Genomic DNA, 20,188 nt, shown 5'->3' with positions numbered 1-20,188 from the left:
CTCCCCCATCACTTATTATCAACATGCGTGGCTCCCCCATCACTTATTATCAACATGCGTGGCTCCCCCATCACTTATTATCAACATGTGTGTTCCCCCTATCACTTATTGTCAACATGCGTGGCTCCCCATATCACTTATTGTCAACATGCGTGGCTCCCCCTATCACTTATTATCAACATGCGTGGCTCCCCCTATCACTTATTATCAACATGTGTGGCTCCCCATATCACTTATTATCAACATGCGTGTTTTCTTTGTCCTGTCAAGGATGGTACCAACTACTAACCGTGCACAAGGCACTAAGCATTTCTTCAGATTTAGGAATATACGAATGGGGGCGGAGGTAGCATGGTGGTCAAGGGGCTGGACTCCCACACGGCCGAGTGCAATCTGAGCCCTGGACCTGGAAGACCTTGCTTTCTCACTTTCCCCCTCTACGGTGAGCACACATGCCTTACAACAAATTTTTAAATAATAAACAATATAATTAAATGAATAATAATTTTAAAAAATATATATATATGGGGCCAACAGATGGCATGGTGGTTAGGGATGCCAGATTCCCACATGGCCAACCGAGGCTGGAGTCCTAGACCTGGCAACTTGCTCTCTCTCTCTTTCTCTCTCTCTCTCTCTCACACACACACACACACACACACACACACACACACTCTCTCTCTCTCTCGCTCTGTCCCTTTCCAGTCAAATTAAAATAAATAAATAAATAAATAAATAAATAAATAAATAAATAAATAAAGTTAAATAAAATAATTCTTTAAAAAAAAAACACACATGAATGGGGCCAGCAGCACGTGGTATGCTGATTAAGGCTGCTGGATTCCACAAGGCCAACTTCGTGGTTTGAGTCGTGGACCTGGATGCATGAAAAACATGCCTGCATGTGTGCGTGTGTACCCAAAAGCCCAAGAGGAGAGCAGAGGAGGGCTACAGAGAGGCCACACCCGTGCAGGGTTATTTCTCATTTTCCTTCTCTCTCTCTAACAAGCGCATGTGCCCTCTAACAAAAACACAAAACGAACAAAAACAAATAGACAACTAATGTTTATATCTTTAAAAAATTATATCCCTGAAGTCAGCAACTCATCAGTTTAACATCAACACCTAGGAAAATACTACACTGAGTGACCAGTTTCCAACAGTATTAAATACCATGAGGCAACCTCTGTAGTTTTCCCCTCCACATGTGACGTCAGAACCACTTAGTTCTGCTCCTGGGCTGCAGGGTACACAGATAAGAAAACGATAGCACAGCCGGGCAGAAAGCAAAGTGAGCGTGCCAGGTGCATACACAAACTTACTCAGGTGCGTGTGCACACATGCATGAGGGAGAGGCTGATCCAGTACTTCCTGCCCTCAGTGAGCCGGTTCATTCACTCTTACATTGCACTCACCCACAAACTGGGAACGCACAGTACAGTCAACGTACAAACGATCCAAAAGGGGCACCAAAGGGCAGTCATTAATAGCCTTAGGATGGGGGACCAGCGGGTGGTGTGGTGGTTAGGGCGCTGGACACTCCACTCCCACGTGGCCGACCATGGTTCGAGTCCTGGACCTAGTGGCTTGCCTTCTCACCTCTCTCTGTGTCTCTCTCTGGTCAAATTAAAAATAAATGAATGGGGGCTGGCAGTGGCATGGTGGTTGAGGTGCTGGACTCCCACGTAACCTTTCTCACTTTCTCTCTCTCTCTGTTTCTCTCTAGTCAAATTAAAAAAAAAAAGATGATGAATAAAATTAAATAATTCTTTTTTTAAAAGAATTATTTTATTTAACTTTATTTATTTAGTTAGTTTTAATTTTGTCAGAGAGGAAGAGGAAAATAGACAGGGAGAGAATCGCTAGGTCCGAGGCTCGAACCGCGGTCAGCCACGTGGGAGTTCAGCGTCCTTTACTACCACGCCACCTACTGGCTCCAAAATTAAATAATTCTTTTAAAAAAATAAATAAATAAAGTTAAATAAATACTTCCTTTATCTTTTTTTGGAGAGGTTTTTGCTATAGGGTGCATGCGTTCGCCAGAAAGACAGAGAGTGAAAGAGAGACAGAAAGCAAGAAATCACCCCCCGGGGGATGGTCACGCGCAGTCCCTTCTCCTCCATTCTCCTCTCGGGATCTTGGGCACGCACGCACACGCGCCCGGCGTGAGTTTTAAGCCACTGGGTCCGGGACGCGAACTGTGGTCGACTAAGTGGGAGTCCAGTGACATAGCCATTATGCTAACTGCTGGTCCCAAGTTAAATAAATAATTCTTTATAAAAACAATAGCCTTAGGATGATCCAGCTAACAGGAGGAACTGATCACGTGTCCAGATATGCAGACCCTAAACTAGCATAGTTATTAATGTTCTGGAAAGCAGACACAAAATCAGTTACCGTGACAATTTAAAAATATTGGTCTCTGAAAAACAATTAAAACTCAATGAAAAGGGCCAGTGGCACAGTGGTTAAGACACTGTGCCCCGACATGGCCGACAGCAGTTCGAGTCCTGCACCTGAGAGCTTGAAACTCATACCGGGATGCACGTGGGTGTGTGCCCAAAACCCCAGGAGGAAAATGGGGGAGAAGGGACTGTAGCATGGCCACCGCCCCGGGGTGATGCCTGGCCTTTCCTCTGTCTCTCTGACGAGCACACACACCCCAAAACAAACATGTCTCTCCTAAAAGCAAAACAAAACAAAGAACAAACTCAGTGAAAACCCAAAAGATGATATTTTGAGTAGAAAAACAAATAAGGAATAACGATGAAGAATTATGCAGAAACATATACTATGTTAAAAGAGTTATGTTATTAGCAATCCCAATATAAGCACCATGTCAATTTTTTTTTTTTTAGATTTTTGCCATAAGGCATGTGTATTCAAGAGAGACAGAGGGAAGGAAAGTGAAAAATCACCTCCTAGGGGGCTTGGCCACACCACAATCCCACAATCCCTCCTCTTCATTCTCCTCTCAGGGTCTTGGGCACACGCACATACACACACATACACACACCCTGGTGATTTTGAAATTGCTGGGTCTGGGACTCAAACACTGGTTGACCACGAGGGAATCACGGCCTTACCCACCATGTCACCTGCTGGTCCCAGCATCATGTCTAATTTTAATCTCCACAGTTTAAAATGGAGGAAGATGGGACGAGCAGATGGTGAAGCGGTTATATTGCTGGACTCTCAGAGAGCCAACAGCGGTTCAAGTCCTATACCCAGTAGCTGGAAACTTAGTTCAGACATGTGTGCGTGTATGCCCAAGATCCCAAGAGGAAAATGGAGAAGGGATTGCGGCGTGGGCATCCTTCCTGGGGCGTGACTTCTCATTTTCCCTCTCACTATCTCCCCGCCCCACCCCCTCCCATGAAGGAAAAAAAGACACGGTCACAGCGTGTGACGACAAGTGTCCTCACAGAGGGTGCTAATCATTATGGGACAATGGGGGAGGGAGGACTTAGGGCACCTGGGGAAGTCTTCAGGGCAAGGGTGACAGCACTGGTGAGGTTCCTGACACACTAGGCATCCCACACACGACAGCTGCGGCTAGTCTGGCTGAAGCACAAGGGGCTGAGGCTGACGGTCAAGCTGGCATCGGATGACAAAGTTCCTGGGCCAAGCTGGCATCGGATGACAAAGGTCCTGATAAATCACGCTGAAGTGTCGGGGATTAACCAGAACGTAAACAGAGCGCTAGTAAATGTTTTTAAGCAGCTGGTAACTTCTAATGGAAGACTTACAGTAAGTCACAGCACAGAGAAAACTGCAGAAGGCAAAGGCCCCGGGGATAGGGGATAGAGAACGGTTAGAGTATTGCCACAGTTTAAACAAAAGAACAGGGCCTGGCTCAACGCAGGAAGAGAGCGCAGAGCCTGGGTCTGAGAGGCTCCCCGGCTCCCCACCCCGAGGGTTTCCATTACAGAGAAGACGGCTCGGAGCTGGGGCTGGCCTGGAGGTTCAGCCTGGCAAACTAGCTGCCGTTATGCCGTGAAACTGAACAGGGCAGAATGAAAGCACAGGTGTGAAGGGGCGAGGGGAGAGGTTAACAGTTTCGTGCTGAGACAAGCACAAGGTACTGGGCTCCCACATGGCCAATTACGGTTCAAGTCCCAGACCTGACAGCTTGCTTTCTTTACCTTTCTCTGGACAAATTTTAAAAATAATAATAAGTAAAATTAAATAATTCTTTTTTTTTTTTTGAGAGAGATTTTCACTGTAGGGCGCATGTGCTCACCAGACAGACAGAGACAGACATAGAGACAGAAAGCGAGAAATCACCCCCCAGGGGGGATGGTCATGCCGCAATCCCTTCTCCTCCCTTCTCCTCTCGGGATCTTGGGCACACACGCACATGCGCCCAGCGTGAGTTTTAAGCCACCGGGTCCGGGACATGAACCGCGGTCGACTACGTGGGAGTCCAGCAACATAGCCATTACGCTAACTGCTGGTTCCCAAAATTAAATAATTCTTAAAAACAAAACAAATTGGTGTCATAATGGTAACTTTGAACTCAAACATACTCAACCGAGGCCGTCCTCACAGCACAGACCTGGCCTGGGAGAGAAGGAAAGGCTGAGGACGGTTAGCCAGGCCGGGAATGCAGACAGACAGGACTGCAGAAGTCGAGGGAGATGAGCTTAAAGGGGGCAGGTCGGTGATGCCAGGCACGCAGAGACTCTAATTTCAGCAAGGATGAAGAGCGGCAACTAGCTTTTGAAACTAAGAAATCAATAATGAATGATGGCGTAGTGGTTAGGGCACTGGGCTCCCACGTGGCTGACCATGGTTCCAGTTACGGGCCTTGCTTGCTCAGTTTCCCTCTCTGTCTCTTTCGTGGAGTGCATGCCCTGTAGCAAATTTTAAAATAGTAGTAAGGATAAATAAAAATTAAATGAGCAATTCTTTAAAAAAGGAATCAGTAATGACCTTAGACTGGCTATGGCAGGAAGCGGGTAATGAAGCTGAGATGCAGAAAGGAGCAGCAGGGCGAGGAACGAAACCCGCCCGGTGTACAGCGCTGGCGTCGTCCTGGCAGGGGAGACGTCGCATTCTTTTCCGTACTGTGAAGGGCCAACGAAGGAACAGGGCCCCCTGCACTGGGTCAGAGAGCATCAGTAGGCGAAAGACCATCTCTCGGGCTGGCCCACGGCCTGGTGTTGAGGGAGTCAGGTCCCACACGGTGGACTGCACAGTTTGAATCCCAGCCCCAGGGGCTTGCAAACCACGCTGGGTGTGTGAATATGCCCAGGTCCCGACAGGCACCAGGTTTTCCAGACGACACGTAACAGTACGCCCGGAAAAGCCCAGACACTCGCCTGCTTGGAGGCAGCGTGCTCGAGGTCCCTCAGTTCTCAGCCCCGTGCTGCTCAAGTCTAGAATGACAGCTTTGCAGCCAGCCAGCACACTCTCCTCCACACCCACCTCTGGATGAGCTCTTTGATCTTGTCCTGATTTCGCTCGTGCTGAGCCTGGATCTCCTCGATGCGGATCCGTCTGTCCTCCATGAGCCCTTCCACCTGTTCTCGGGACAGCCTGGTCTGCTCTCCCAGCTGGGCCTGCAGTGCTTCCACCTACAGGGGCCAGCAAAGTCCACAGACTTCAGGTCCCTCAAGTGGCCTTTTTGTAGGAGAATTTAAAGCAAAACAAAATACCACCATGGCAAACAAACAGTAGAAAAATCTCAACTGTGGACCAACAGGTGGGCATGGTGGTTAAGATGCTGGACTCCCACATAGCTGACCACAGTTCAAGTCCCAGACCTGGCGGCTTGCTTTCTTACTTTCTCTCTCTGGACAAATTAAAACAAATGAATGAGGGCCAGCAGGTGATGTGGTGGGTAAGGCCTTGGACACTCCCCCACGGCTGACCATGGTTTGAGTCCTGGGCCTGGTGGCTTGCTTTCTCAGTTTCCTTCTCTCTGTGCGTCTTTCTTTGGTCAAACGAAAATAATTGAATAAATAAATAAAATTAAATAAATAATTCTTTTTAAAAATTAATTATTTATTACTAGTATTATTATTTTAAATTTGCTATGGGCATGTGTGCTCACCAGAGACAGATGGACAGAGAGAGAAAGAGAGAGAGAAAGCAAGCTGCCAGATCCAGGATTCAAACCATGGTCAGCCATGTGGAAGTCCAGTGCCCCAACCATCATGCCACCTGCTGACCCCCCAAATAAATAATTCTTTAAAAAAACGAAGGAAGGAAAGTCTCAAGTCCATTTTCACTACCTAATGTCACACACAGGCTCAGGCTCAGGCTCGGAGGGCAGACTCGTTCCGCACACACGAGGCACACCAGAAAACCCGTCTCCTATTCTGTGATGCGCCGTTCCCTGTCTTCTTTTTGGACTTTAGGTCTAGCTGCCCTTGAAGACACCCTGACTGCAAATAAATGGAATGACCCTCGTGGATTTTGGTTTCAAAAGGCAGAGCACAGTGAATACAGTGAAAGGTCCTGCCTTAAGTCTGGGGTCATGATGCCAAAGGGAGAAACTGTCATTTAAATCAGTGGACTCCTACCCCAACAAGGACAGGAAATTTAGTGCAACTGGATTAAAAAAAAAAAAAAAAAAAGCATGGTTCCAAGGTTGGCAGGTGGCACGGTGGTTTAGGCACTGGACTCCCACAGGGTCGACTGCAGTTTGAATACCAGATCTACGGCTTGCTTTCTCACTTTCCCACCCTCTCTCCCTGTTCAAATTAAAAAATAACAATAATAAATACAATTAAGTGAAATCATTCCTTCAAAAGAAATAATGGTTTGGGGGCCAGCAGATGGCGTGGTGGTTAAGGGCGCTGGACTCCCGCATGGCCGACCATGGTTCGAGTACTGGACCTGGTGGCTTGCTTTCTCACTTTCTGCATCTCTCTTTCTCTTTTTCACTCTGTCCCTCAAATTAAAATAAATAAGTAAATAAAGTTAAGTGAAATAATTATTTTTCAAATGAAAAATAAGGGCACTTCAAAAATCTCACAGAAAAATGGAATCAAAGTACAAGTTTACTTTGGTGAGAAAAATTTTTGAAATCTATTTCCAAGAACTTCTGAAGACTGCACCCCCATACATGTCCAGGTGTAAGAGAATAAGTTAGTACTTTCTTAGACTTCAGAAACTACGTAATAAATACATGGATACACTCCAAACGTCGACTCATCAGCACAGACCGGTCTTCCTCTGCAACTGTGAGTGTCCCATCGGCCAGTCCCCAAGTGAGCTGTTGTTTGTGACGGCTTTCTTGGGCAGGCTTAGCACATGAACTGAAGGCTTGGGAAAACACTTCTACAATGTTCAAATAAAGAGTAGTGGTTTGAAAATATACACTCTTGGGGGCCAGCACATGGTGTGGTGTTAAAAGTGCTCAGCCCCACATGGTCCAACATGGTGAGAGTCCTCGTTCTAGTGACTTGAAAACCACGTGTGTGCGCATGTACAGAATTCTGGACCTGGCAGGTTGCTTTCTCACTTTCTGCCTCGCTCTCTCTTTCTAGCTACTGTCCCTCAAATTAAAATAAATAAGCAAATAAAATTAAGTGAAATACATGCACAGAATTCTGTACATGCACAGACATGGTTTTCAAGCCATCACCCCAGCACAGCCATCACCCCTCGGGGCTGGTTTCTCACGTTCTTTCTGTCTCTGGCAAGAGCACACACCCAGTGGTAAAAACATTATGAAAAAAAGAAAAAGAAAAGAAGATGTAAGTTCTAAGAAATCAGGAAGACCCTAAATTCTATCACGTGATGGCCAGCTATAACCTGCACACAAGGAGATACCTATGGTTTGACACCGAGGGTGCAGGGTGCGTTACACAAAACTAAACTCATGGGTACACAGCATCTCGGTCTGGCAGAGTAAACACTTTACCTGCAGGACGAGTGTCTGGACGTCTCTTTGGTAATTCTCAGAACCTTCTTCTCTCTCTTTCAATGCTGGTTTTCTTTTGCTTACTTTAGGATCTAAAATAGAAAGCCAAAATTCGAGAAGACTTTATTCAACCTTTCTTTGTGTTTTTCCAATAACAGTATTACTTCTGCAGACAAGTTTCAGTAACTAATAATTTGAAGGAAAGGAAGGAAAAGGAAAACATAACTAGTATTTTATTTATTTTTGAGAGGTTTTTGCTATAGGGTGCACACGCTTGCCAGAAAGACCGAGAAAGACAGAAAGCGAGAAATCATCCCCCCAGGGAAATGGCCATGCTGCAGTCCCTTCTCCTCCATTCTCCCCTCGGGATCTTGGGCACGCACGCACACGTGCCCAGCGCTGAGTTTAAGCCACTGGGTCCGGGACTCGAACCACAGTCGACTACATGGGAGTCCAGCAACACAGCCATTACGCCAACTGCTGGTCCCGTATTTGATTTGTAAAACAGGAATCTACGAGGAAATTCTGCAGGATGACAGCAGGACAATCACATTTACCTTTCGGCAGAACTGATTACTCCTTTCCTTTGGAGCTGTGTCTGTTTTCTTAATAAAACCTTATTTAATTAGAGATGGATAAGGAATAAGAAAAACTAAACTTGGGGCCAGCAAGAAGTGTGGTGGTTAAGGTGCTAGAACCTGCCTGGCCGACACTGCAGTTTGAGTCCCAAACCTGGTGGTCTGAAAAACACACTGAGGGTCTGTGTGTGCATCTCCCGAGAGGAGAATGGACGGACGGACTGACTGACTAGCTAACTAACTAAATAAAAACTTAAACCTTTAAAAATATTTCCATAGGGCACGTGTGCTTGCTGGAGAGAGAGAAAGCACCCACCACCACTCAGGGAGAACGGCAATGCTGCAGCCCCTCCTCTACCATTCTCTTGGGATTTTAGGCATACATGGAAACATTTCTGTTACACTGTAACACACGATTTTCAAAAACCAAGGCTACTTTAACAGATTCTATTATTCTTAAAGAATTATTTTGTTTAACTTTATTTATTTTTTAAAATTCGACGAGAGAGAGAGAGAGAGAGAGAGAGAGAGAGAGAGAGAGAGAAAGCAGCCTCCAGAGCCCAGGACTTGCACCCTCTGGGAGGCCCAGTGCCCTTAACCATTACGTGACCTGCCGGCCCCTCTATTTTTCTTTTAAAACTTTCCCCCTACTAACGATAGAGTACATATACACAAGACAGAGAAAGAGAGAGAGGCACCACCACAGGGTCCGGCCATACCACAATTCTCTTCTAGTCCTCGATCTTTTATTACTTTTTTATTCATCATTATTTTAGTCTGATTGAGTAGAGAGAGGGAAAGTGAGAGAGCAAACCACCAGGTCCGGGACTCAAACTGCGGTCAGCCATGTGGGAGCCCACTGTCCTAACCACCACGCCACATGCCAGCCCCAATCCACTTGATCTTAAGCACATGGGCAAGTGCCTGGAGGTTCAGGCAAACGACTGGGGACTGGACCTCTGGTCACCATACGGGAACTAAGTTCTTGGGTGATCTGCTTCTGCTATGCCATGCAGCCAGTCAAAAATTTATTTTTTTAAGTTTTTTGCTATCGGGTGTGTGCATTCCACAGAGGGAGACAGGGAGACAAAGAGGGAGAGTGAGAAATCATGCCCTGGGGAGGACGGTCACGCCGCAATCCTTTGCCTCCATTCTCAGGATTTTGAGCATGCGTGCACACACACCTGGTGTTTTTCTTAAGGCGCTGGGTCCAGGACCCAAACCATGCAGTCAGTCATGTGGGATCCAGCACCTTAGCCCCACGCCACCTGCTAGCCTGACAAGTTTAGTTTACACAACACTGGGGTCTGCAGGTGGCGTGGTGGTTAAGGCACTGGACTCCCACATGGCTGACCACGGTCTGAGTCCCAGACCTGGGGGCTTATTTTCTCAGCTTTTTCTCTGGTGAGTACCTGTGCCCTATAACAAAAATTTTAAATATATACATTAATTCTTTAAAAAAAAAAAAAAAAAAAGCAACACTGGGGCCAGCAGGTGGCGTGGTGGTTAATATGCTGGACGCTCACATGGCCGCCCATGGTACAAGTCCCATACAGGGAGCTTGGAGATCATATTCAAAGTCCCAGGAGCCTGCGGGGTGGCCATCCCCTTGAGGGGTGATTTCTCACTCTTCCTTTCACTGTTTGTCTCTGTGAGCACACTCGCCCTATGGCCAAAACCTTATAAACAAATACGCCTCACTACAAATTAAAGTGGGCAAAGCTTCATTCCTAGGATGGTTCTAGAAGCCCAGTAAGACCTTTAAACCACCAGAGGCATTGTTATGAACACGAATTATCACTATATTGTAGGCAAAAAAATTTCAAATTATTTGCACTGTGATTTTAAATTCTGTATCAGTGAGAATTTCTAAAACGGTTGTTACCTGCTTTGAAAGCGGAAGATTCGTTCTGTTCACATATTCCTACAGCCGGGGCAGTCTTCTGGAGAATGCTGACCTGATGAGGCAAAAAAAAAGTATAGGAGAAGCCTTCCTACAAACGTAGTACTTACTTTTTAGCCGTAGCCCTGCAGAGCGTACACTATCTACAAGTTAAATGGTTCAAAACGGATGTCCTTGGGACCAGCAGTTGGCGTAATGGCCATGTCACTGGACTCCCACTCAGTCGACCGCGGCTCGAGTCCCGGACCTGGTGGCTTAAACTCACGCTGGGCGTGTGTGCGTGTGTGCCCAAGATCCCGAGAGGAGAATGGAGGAGAAGGGATTGCGGCGTGGCCTTCCCCCGGGGGATTTCTTGCTTTCTCTTTGTCTCTCTGTCTCTATCTTTCTGGTGAGTGCACGTGCCCTGTAGCAAAAACCTCTCAAAAAAAACAAAAAACAAAACCCCGATGTACTCGCACAGGGATGTCATATATATGAGAGACCACCCGGGCACAGCAACAAACGGAGAACACCTGGTGCTGATGACAGGCGCCAAGCACACAGTGACAGGGTGACTCGGTAATGTGTGCTTGAGAAGAGCAGAAGTACTGACACCAAACAGTGAACAAGAACGTAACTCCGGGGGTAGGACGATGGGAGACTGCTGCTTTATTTAAAAAACGTTAACTATTTATTTCATTTTATTTATCATTGTTCTTCAATTTGTATGCTACAGGGCACATGTACTTACTTACCAAGGAGACAGAGAGAGCAAGAGACAGAGACAGACAGACAGAGAAAGCAAGTCTCCAGATCCAGGATTTCACCCATGCTCGGCCATGTAGGAGTCTAATACCCCAACCACCATGCCACCTGCTGGCCCTGAAAAAGTCACTTTTATTTGATAGATTTCTGTACTATCTCTTTTTTTTTCTTTTATCTTTTTTTTTTTTTTTTAAAGGATTTTGCCATAGAGTGTGTGCACTAGCCAAAAACAGAGAAGGAAAGTGAGAAATCACCCTCCAAGAGGGAATGGCCACACTACAGTCCCTTCTCCTCATTCTTCTCTCGGGATTTTGGACATGCACACACTGCGGGAATCCAGTGCCTGAACCACCGTGCCACCTGCTGATCCTACGTTTTTGCTTGTTTGTTTGTTTGCTATAGGGCTTGTGTGCTCACCAGAGACAGAAAAACAGAAAGTGAGATATCACACACATACACACCTTCCCTGGGGGGATGGCCATGCCACAATCCCTTCTTCTCCATTCTCCTCTCAGGATTTTGGGCAGGCATGACCACGCGCCCGGTATGAGTTTCAAGGTGCTCGGTTCAGGACTCATACCGCCATCTCCCATATGGGAATCCAGTGACATAACTATTGCATCTCCTAGTCCCCCATCTGTTCGTTTTTAATAGAAACCACATATTATGTTTGTAATCAGCATAAACATGAAAAAAGAAACTTGAATACTGACCTTCTCCCACACACAGTCTGCTCTGCTTTCCCCTCTAATTTCAACTAAAGTATTTGCCCATTTTTGCTTCAGCTTTTTAAATGCTGAAATGGGGTAAGCAATGCTATTTCCCAAGGTTTTGGAAGGAAACTGCTTTTAAAACGGGTTCAACATGAGATCAGGAAGTAATTCTCCATTTGCCCTCTTTAGCAAATACCGAACAGTTCTCACTGTGGCCTCCGGCCTGATGTCATAAAAGCCACACTCACCATGCTGGACCAAAGATTACTTACTTTGTGGGGAGGCTCCTTATAAAAATAGGTCACTTCTCCGGTGTCCGTTCCCACCAGAGCCAGGAGATTCTGAATTTTTTTCTTGTCTTCTAGCTCCCTGCAATTCTCACAGAAAGTAAGCACACGTTAGGCGTCCTAAGAAGTACCCTCTTCTGCTCCAAGGCTTTCCTTTCTGCCTCATTCCTAAAGCAGTAGTGACTTCAAATTAAATCAAATAGACCTTAGCCCTAATTTTTTTTTTTTTTGAGGTTTTTGTCATAGTGCATGTATACTTGCCAGAGAGAGACAGTAAGGGGGAAAGTGAGAAATCGCCTCCCAGGGAGATGGCCACCCCACAATCCTTTCTCCTCCTAGGATTTTGGGCATGCATGCACACGTACCCAGTGTGCGTTTCAAGTCCCCAGATCTGGGATTTAAACTGCAGTTGACCATGTGGGAGTCCAGCATGTTAACCACCATGCCACCTGCTGGCCCCAGCCCTAATTTTTAAAACATCAGGTACTTCCATTTAGGAATCTAGAGGAAAGGGGCCAGGACATAATTTCCTAGCTGGTCTAGAAGGGACTGTGGGGTGCCAGGGTGGCTGGCCCAGATCCTCCACTTCAGGAGCGCTGTTGCTGAGGGACGGCTCAGAGAGGAGGATCTGCCCAGAACTGCTGAAGGGAACTGGCCTGCCCAGGTTCATGCCTCCCACGACTCTGCAGCTGCTGCTGTGCTGGCTGCAGCCTGTGCCCGCTCAGTGAGGAGGCACGGAAACCCTCACCTCAGCTCGGGGTCTCTCTGAAGGGCCACGCCAGCACGGGGTCCCCTGTGGTTGGCTGAGGCCTGCTGTAACAGAACCGCGGGTTAAGATCTCACCCTGCCCGGTCAGGCTTTCCTTATTTTCCCAGACGGTTATTCCTCAGAACACTCCCCAGCAAAACCCCTGCAAGCAAATCCCCCATGTACGGTCTGTTTCCCAGGGAATCCAACTGAAGACAGCTAGGATCAGGGCTGGAGCGAGGAAGCAAACTCTGAAAAGGGATTTCAGAGCCAGTGATCTGGAGATGGTTTACAGAGCACAGTGTTCCAGAGCAAGACAGATGGGCAGTCAATGAGGCACAGCTCAACCAGCCAGGATAAATGAAAGGTGGAGGAGGTGCTCAGCGCTGCACCTCCTACAAAATCCCCATCTCTGACCCATTTTCTGGGCCCAAGCGAGTTAAGCCCCGGAGACCGTTACCAGGAGAGAGACTGGCACCGCCATCAGGAAGACCCAGCGACATCACCGCGAGAGGCGTGGGAAGGACTCCCGGGCCCTTCCCAACAAGCCTGCGGCCGTTTACTCAAGCACCGACACCCTCTGGGAAGCCGCGCAGGCGTACGCACTGCCTGAAGGGTCTGAGCTGGCTGGACGGCCGCAGGGCGCAGGGACAGGCAGTCAATGGGCTCTCGAGCTGGTGAGCTGGACCCACAGACCCGAGCAAGACCATTTCCCAGCTCCAGGCGTGCCAGCAGCATGGACAGCTTGGCGGCTGGCAAAACCTCCAAACTGTTTCTTGGCTCCTGCGTAAGCCAAGCGGCAGCTGTGAAATGGCCTCTCCTTGCTCGGTCAGGACGGTGAATAAAGGGCGCAGGGGTGCAGAGTGGCGGTCACTGTCCAATCCTCGTTCAGTTCCCAGTACGGCCGATACGAGACCAGAAGGGTTCTAGAGAGCAGCAGCTGGCTACTACCCAGCAGGTCCAGGTCAGCCCCTGCCAGAGGGGGCCTCTCTGCTAGAGTGAGTCACGTGGTCTCAGGTACGCGGTAAGCGGCCACGGATGCGGCAGGTACTCCCCTCCGTCCCGTAAAGGAGCAGAGGCAGCACTCCAACAGCACAGGCGTAGCCTCCTGCAGGGCCACACAGACATCCGTGCTCTGCCGGTCTATAACTATCAAAGGGTTGGATCTGGACCCCACAATCACAGGAGCCCACTACGCGTGACACTGGGGGGACAAACCGCACGGACACGCGGCAGCAAGCACACCGGAACCCTGGGGAGGCAGGGCTAGAGAGAAACCCTCAAAGCACGACAATCAAGCTGCGGCGGGGCCACGCTAGGATGCCAGGGCATCTCCTGAAAGCAAAGGCCGAATTACTGCACCATCAGGAAGAGGCTTAGGGGCCGGCCCTGGAAACCAGCGCTCAGAGAGCCGATCCCACAAGGCCAAATGCAGTTCAACCCTGGCTCTGGAGCCTTAGAAAAACACTCTCAGCATGTGTGCATGCGTGCCCCAAATCCCAAAGGGATGGAGAAACAGATGAGAAGGGACTGCAGTGTGACTATGTCCCATGGCGGGGTGCTTTCTCCCCTCCCTCTAGCTTTCTCTTTCTGTCTCTAGCTAGAGCATATGACCTCTTGTAAAAAGAAAAAAAAAAAAAAAGAAAGCACAATAACAGGAGTGACTCCCGGGTCTACAGACGACGCACTCTACACTTTGAAATACGGCTCTGATCCACACATTAGGTGACACGGAGGTGAGGTTCCAGTGCAGACCCAAGCTCAAAGGAGGCTCTGCACTGGGTCAGAGCTTGGAGCTGCTCGCTGCTCGGCCCCGCGGCTGGGCAGGTCCTCTGGGGTCTGTGGTGGGACAGGTGCCACGTGGAGTTCACCGCAAGCCCTTCGACAAAAGCCCTGACAGCCTCTGCGAAGCTGCAGCAAGACCACGCACCTATAGCTGAGATCACGTACCGTCTGAGCAGCGGATCCTGTCAGAGACAGAGTGCAGACCACGGGACAGCAAGAAACCACGTACTAAGACTTCGATAAAAATACGGGGACTGGGTATCCACAAACGGAAGAATGAAGTTGGACCCTTACCTAATATCATATAGAAAAATTAACTAAAAACGGATCAAAGACCTAATTGTTAAGAGCTAGAACTATAAAATGCTTAGAAGAAAACACAGCAGAAAAGGTTCCTAACGCTGAATTTAGAGATGGTTTCTTGGATATGATACTAAAAGCACAGGCAATAATAGATGAACTTTACAAAAACTCAACACTTCTAGGGAACCAGCAGTTAGCGTAATGGCTATGTTGCTGGACTCCCACGTAGTCGACCGCGGTTCACGTCCTGGATCCAGTGGCTTAAAACTCACGCCGGGCGCGTGTGCGTGCGTGCCCAAGATCCCGAGAGGAGAATGGAGGAGAAGGGATTGTGGCGTGACCATCCCCCCTGGGGGGTGATTTCTCGCTTTCTGTCTCTATGTCTCTCTCTGTCTGTCTGGCAAGCGCACGCGCCCTATAGCGAAAACCTCTCCAAAAAAAAAAAAACAAAACAAAAAAAAACTCAACACTTCTATGCATCAAAGGATACTATGAGAGGCCTGAAAATGGGGCCAGAATGTGGCACAGCAGTAAAAGACAACACAGTGAGGCCGACACACATGACCTAGGCTCCCATGACCTAGGCTGGCTCAGGCTGCAGGTGAACTGAGGCCCTACTGGGGGTGTTGTATCGCTGTCGTCTCTCTCACTCATGGAATAAGTGCAAGTTAAAAAAAAAAAAAAGAGTGAAAAATGCAATCTGTCATGAGAGAGTTGCAAATTATTTATCTGTTAAGAGTTTAATTTCCAGGGACCAGCAGTTGGCGTAATGGCTATGTCGCTGGACTCCCATGTAGACGACTGCGGTTCGCGTCCCAGACCCGGTGGCTTAAACTCACGCCAGGCGCGTGTGCGTGCATGCCCAAGATCCCGAGAGGAGAATAGAGGAGAAGGGATTGCAGCGTGGCCATCCTCCCGGGGGGTGATTTCTCGCTTTCTATCTCTGTCTGTCTCTGTCTGTCTGGCGAGCGCACGCACCCTATAGCAAAAAAAAAAAAAAACTCTCAAAAAAAAAAAAAGAGTTTAATTTCCAGAATATATAAAGAACTCCTACAGGTTCAAGAACAAGAACAACCCAGTTTAAACACGCAGGCTGGCTCCATAATTGCAGCGGTTAAGCCCTCTGCATAGGGCACCAGATCCTCCATGACTGAGCATGGTCAGAATCCCAGCGCTAGCAGCTTGAAAAACATCCCGGGCACACGTGCGTGCATGCCCAAATCCTGACAGGATGGACGAAAAAAGACTGCGGCATGACCACGGCCCCCCGGCAATAAAAAATAAGTAAGTTTCGGGGCTGGCAGGTGACGTGGTGGTTAAGGGCACCGGACTCCCACATGCCAAACACTGTTTGAGTCCCAGACCTGGCGGCTTGCTTTCTCACTTTCCCTCTCTCTCTCACTCTGTCCCTCTCTAGTCAAATTTAAATAAATAAATAAAGTTAAATAAAATTATTAAAAAAAAAAAAAAGTTAGTTTCAGACTTTCTTTTAAAAATTTGGGCTTTGGGGGATGGGGGGGCAGCAGGTGGCATGGTGGTTAAAGGCGCTGGACTCCCACATGGCCAGCCATGGTTCAAGTCCCAGACCTGGTGGCTTGCTTTCTCACCTTCCCCTCACCCCCTTGTTCTATTCCTCTCTGGTCAAATTAAAATAAATAAATAAAGTTAAATGAAATAATTCTTAATAAAACATATCCATGGGCACTAAGCTAAGTAACGCTAAATGAGGTCAGCCCAACATGTGTGGACAAACTGCATGATCTCACTCATGTGATGTACTTAGAGGAGCAGAACTCAGACAGACAGCAGAACGGCAGCTGCCAGGGACTAAAGGGAGAACGGGGAGTTACTGTTTAAGAAGCATACAGTTCAGGAGGATGAAAAAGTTCTGGGGCCGGCAGATGGCATAATGATTGAGGGCACTGGGCTTCCACACGGCTTACCAAGGTTGGAGTCCCGGGTCCGGAAGCTTGCACTTCCCCTCTCTTGCTCTCTCTCACTCTGTCCCTCTCTAGTCAAATTCAAAATAAATAAATAAATAAAGTTAAATAAAATAATTTAAAAAAAAAAAGGTTAGGGACCAGCACATGGTGTAATGGCTATGTTGCTAGACTCCCATGTAGTCAGTCAACAGCGGTTCGAGTCCCAGACCCGGTGGCTTAAACTCACACCGGATGCATATGCCTGCATGCCCAAGACCCCGAGGAGAATGGAGGAGAAGGGACTGCGGCATGGCCATCCCCCATGGGGGGGTGATTTCTCGCTTTCTGTCTCTCTGGTGAGCGCATGTGCCGTATAGAACAAAAAAACCTCTCAAAAAAAAAAAAAAGTTAAAATGACTTCTTTTTGTCAGTAGGTACATGCATTTACCAGAGGAAGGAGAGTGCCTCCTAATGGCGCCACCATGCTGCAACCCCATCTCCACTCTCCACCCTGCCAGGGTTTCGGACATGCACCCAGATGACCCTGGGGTGCTTTCACCACGGGGGCCAGAATCTGGAAGGTGCAATCAGCCCTGTGAGACCTGGCCCCAACCACCAGACTCCCCTATCTTTTATTTTTGCCTGGGGGCGCATGCACTGACCAGAACGACAGAGAGGGAGAAAGCACCTCCTAAAAGAGCAGATCACACAATCCCTTCTCCATTTCTCCAGCCAGTGGAGATTGTGGGCATGCGTGTGTATGTGCCTGGTGTGTTTATCAAGCCACTAGTCTGGGACTTGAACTGTGTGGTTGGCCACGTGGGAGCTGGTTCCCTTAACTACCAGGCCACGGACTGGCCCAACACATTTTATGCTGCATATAGTTTTCAGCATACCCCCCCGCCACACATACACATGCACACACACATGCAGGCGTGCACTAGAGTGGGAGCTGTAGTGCGCTGCTCAGATGCCCCCTCAGGACCAGAAACCCGTCTCACGGGAGCGAGTCCTCTCGGAATTATGCTTGGCTCAAGGGGACTTCTGCTTCTAAGCTTAAACCCCCGTCCTGGGTGTAGCCTGTATCCAATGACTGGTCAGTGTGGGAGTACAAAGTCCAAATCCTCTGCCTCCAAAAGACTGGCCTCGCCTTAGAGCTCCAGGCAGGGTGGGCTAAGGCCTGTGTTACCACTGGATTACAGATCGAATCCTCCCTCTGCCCAGGGCTGCTCACAGCTGTTATTCCTGAGAGCCTCCCCAGTGCCGACCTGTGTGCAAATCTATCTCCTGAGTCTGCACCCTGCGGAAAGCAACTTCAGAGAATGACTCCAGAGAAATTTACCTTTTAAACATAATTTAGGGTCCTAGCTCCCACGTTTCCCTTCTCTTGGTACCTGATTCTCAGCCGGTCATTCTCCGAGTAGAGGCGCAGAACGTGTTCCCGCTCCTGGAAGAGGCAGACCTGCATGTCACTCAGAGCCTTCTGCAGTTCCGCAATCTCCTCCTCCCGCTGCTGCAAATCCCACTCAAGCTTATGCTGCAAAAGAACAACGATGCAGTTGGAAAGATGTTGCGTTTCAACAGAGCAGTTCTAACTGGATGTGGGGAGTCAGTCTGTGCAAACATGTTCCAACGTGAATGGTTTCATCAATATAGAGTTTATAGGGATCAGCATGTGGGGGTTAAGGCGCTGGATACTCCCACATGGCCGACTGCTGTTCGAGTCCCAGACGTGGTGGCTTGCTTTCTCCCTTTCTCTTTCTCTGGTCAAATTTAAATAAATGAATAAATAAATAAATAATTCTTTAAAAGGACGGCAATAGGTTATAGACAGACTTGAGTTTCAAAGCTACAGGACAGGGCTGGCTCTGGAGCACCGTGGTTAGGGGAGTCAACCCACATGGCTGACTGCAGTTTGATTCCCAGCCCCGGTGGCGTGAGAGGCACGTTGGGCACACTGCATGCCCCAAGTCCCAATGGCAAAGTGGAATGGGGAGAAAGAGCTGTGACACGGTGATGCCCCATTCGGGGTGCTTTCTCTTTCTTAGGTCAGCGCATGTGGCCTCAGACCCGAACAAAAACAAAGCTACAACCCAAGTGTAGAGTTGCATGTAGCGTCAGAGCTCTCACGGCTTCCCTCACAGATGCACAACCCAGTGCCATCTGACTCACCTAGTCCATCCCCGTGCTTCCGACAGTGCTTTCTACGTAACGGGCGTTATTACGACATTCGGGGAAAGAGGAAAAGGTAAGATTCCTGCCTACAGACTGAGGAGTTTCATGGAGAGAAAGACATGCGAACAACTGAGACAAAATAACCACTTAACAGAAGGGTACGTGGGACCGGTAGATGACGTAGCACTCGCGGCACTCGACTCCCACGTGGCCATCAGTTCAGCCCTGGACCTGGTGGCTTCAAAATCCCGCTGGGCGCCAGTGGATGCCCAGGACCCTAGGAGGAGAGGGGAGTGGAGAGGGGACTGTGGTGTGTCCATCCCCAGGGGTGATTTCTCACTTGCCTTCTCACTGTCTCAGTCCTGCTCTCTCTCCAGTGAGCACATGTGCCTTAAGGCAAAAACCTCTGGAAAAAAAATCGAAGAGTATGTGTGGTAAAATGGCAGGGGCTACGTGTGGCAGGAGGAGGTCAAAGATCACCAAAGAACGGGGCGATCTCAGAAAAGCAAGCAATACATACAGGCCCACAGGAAAGTCTAATACAGTCATTAAAAAGAAAGGGACTCCTTGGGGCCAAGTAGGTGGCATGGAGGTGAAAGAGCAGACCCACATGGCTGACTCCACAGTTGACGTCTTGGACCGGTGGCTGGAAAACACAGTGCACGTGTGAGCTCGAAATCCCAAGAGGAGAAGGGGGAAGAGACTGCAGTGCAGCCATCCCCTCTGCAGGGTGATTTCTCGCTCTCTCTCTCTCTGCTGAGTACATGTGCCTTAAAACAAAACAGAACCGGGAAGGAAATTCTGTCATAAGCTACAACATGGATACACCTAGAGGACCTTATGCTAAGTCCAATAAACCAGTCACAAAAAGTAAAATACTCTATAATTCCACTTATAAGATTTGTTCGAAGTGGCAGAATTTCAGTTTTTGGGTTTTTAAGAATTATTTAATTTTATTTATTCTTTTTCTTTAATTTGACCAGAAAAAGAAAGAGAGAGGGGGAGTGAGAAAGGAAGCTGCCAGGTCTGGGACTCAAACTGCAGTCAGCCAGGTGGGAGTCCAGCACCTTAACCACCACAGCACCTGCCAGCCCCTATGGCTTTTTTTTTTTTTTTTTTGGAAAAATTTTTTTATCTGGGGGGCCGCAAGGGGGA

At 48.3% G+C, this 20,188-nt stretch overlaps 1 protein-coding gene across 3 annotated transcripts in view; it reads right to left on the bottom strand.

Annotated features, from left to right (window-relative positions):
• Positions 1-20,188, bottom strand: part of CCDC77 (coiled-coil domain containing 77) — a 47,169-nt gene that overhangs the window by 11,186 nt on the left and 15,795 nt on the right. For all 3 annotated transcript variants that reach the window (XM_006163219.3, XM_006163220.3, XM_006163221.3), the window contains exons 5-9: positions 18,253-18,395; positions 12,087-12,183; positions 10,340-10,412; positions 7,877-7,968; positions 5,431-5,579 (exon numbers count right to left, since the gene is read on the bottom strand). In XM_006163219.3, coding sequence (XP_006163281.1) covers positions 5,431-5,579; positions 7,877-7,968; positions 10,340-10,412; positions 12,087-12,183; positions 18,253-18,395 — 554 coding nt within the window. The remainder of the gene's footprint in view (positions 1-5,430; positions 5,580-7,876; positions 7,969-10,339; positions 10,413-12,086; positions 12,184-18,252; positions 18,396-20,188) is intronic.

The sequence above is a fragment of the Tupaia chinensis genome, unplaced genomic scaffold, assembly GCF_000334495.1.
Source record: "Tupaia chinensis unplaced genomic scaffold, TupChi_1.0 Scaffold141530_1, whole genome shotgun sequence".
In the NCBI taxonomy this organism is placed as follows: domain Eukaryota; kingdom Metazoa; phylum Chordata; class Mammalia; order Scandentia; family Tupaiidae; genus Tupaia; species Tupaia belangeri.
Note: the sequence above shows the minus strand (reverse complement) of the source record. Positions and strands in the feature narration are given on the sequence as shown.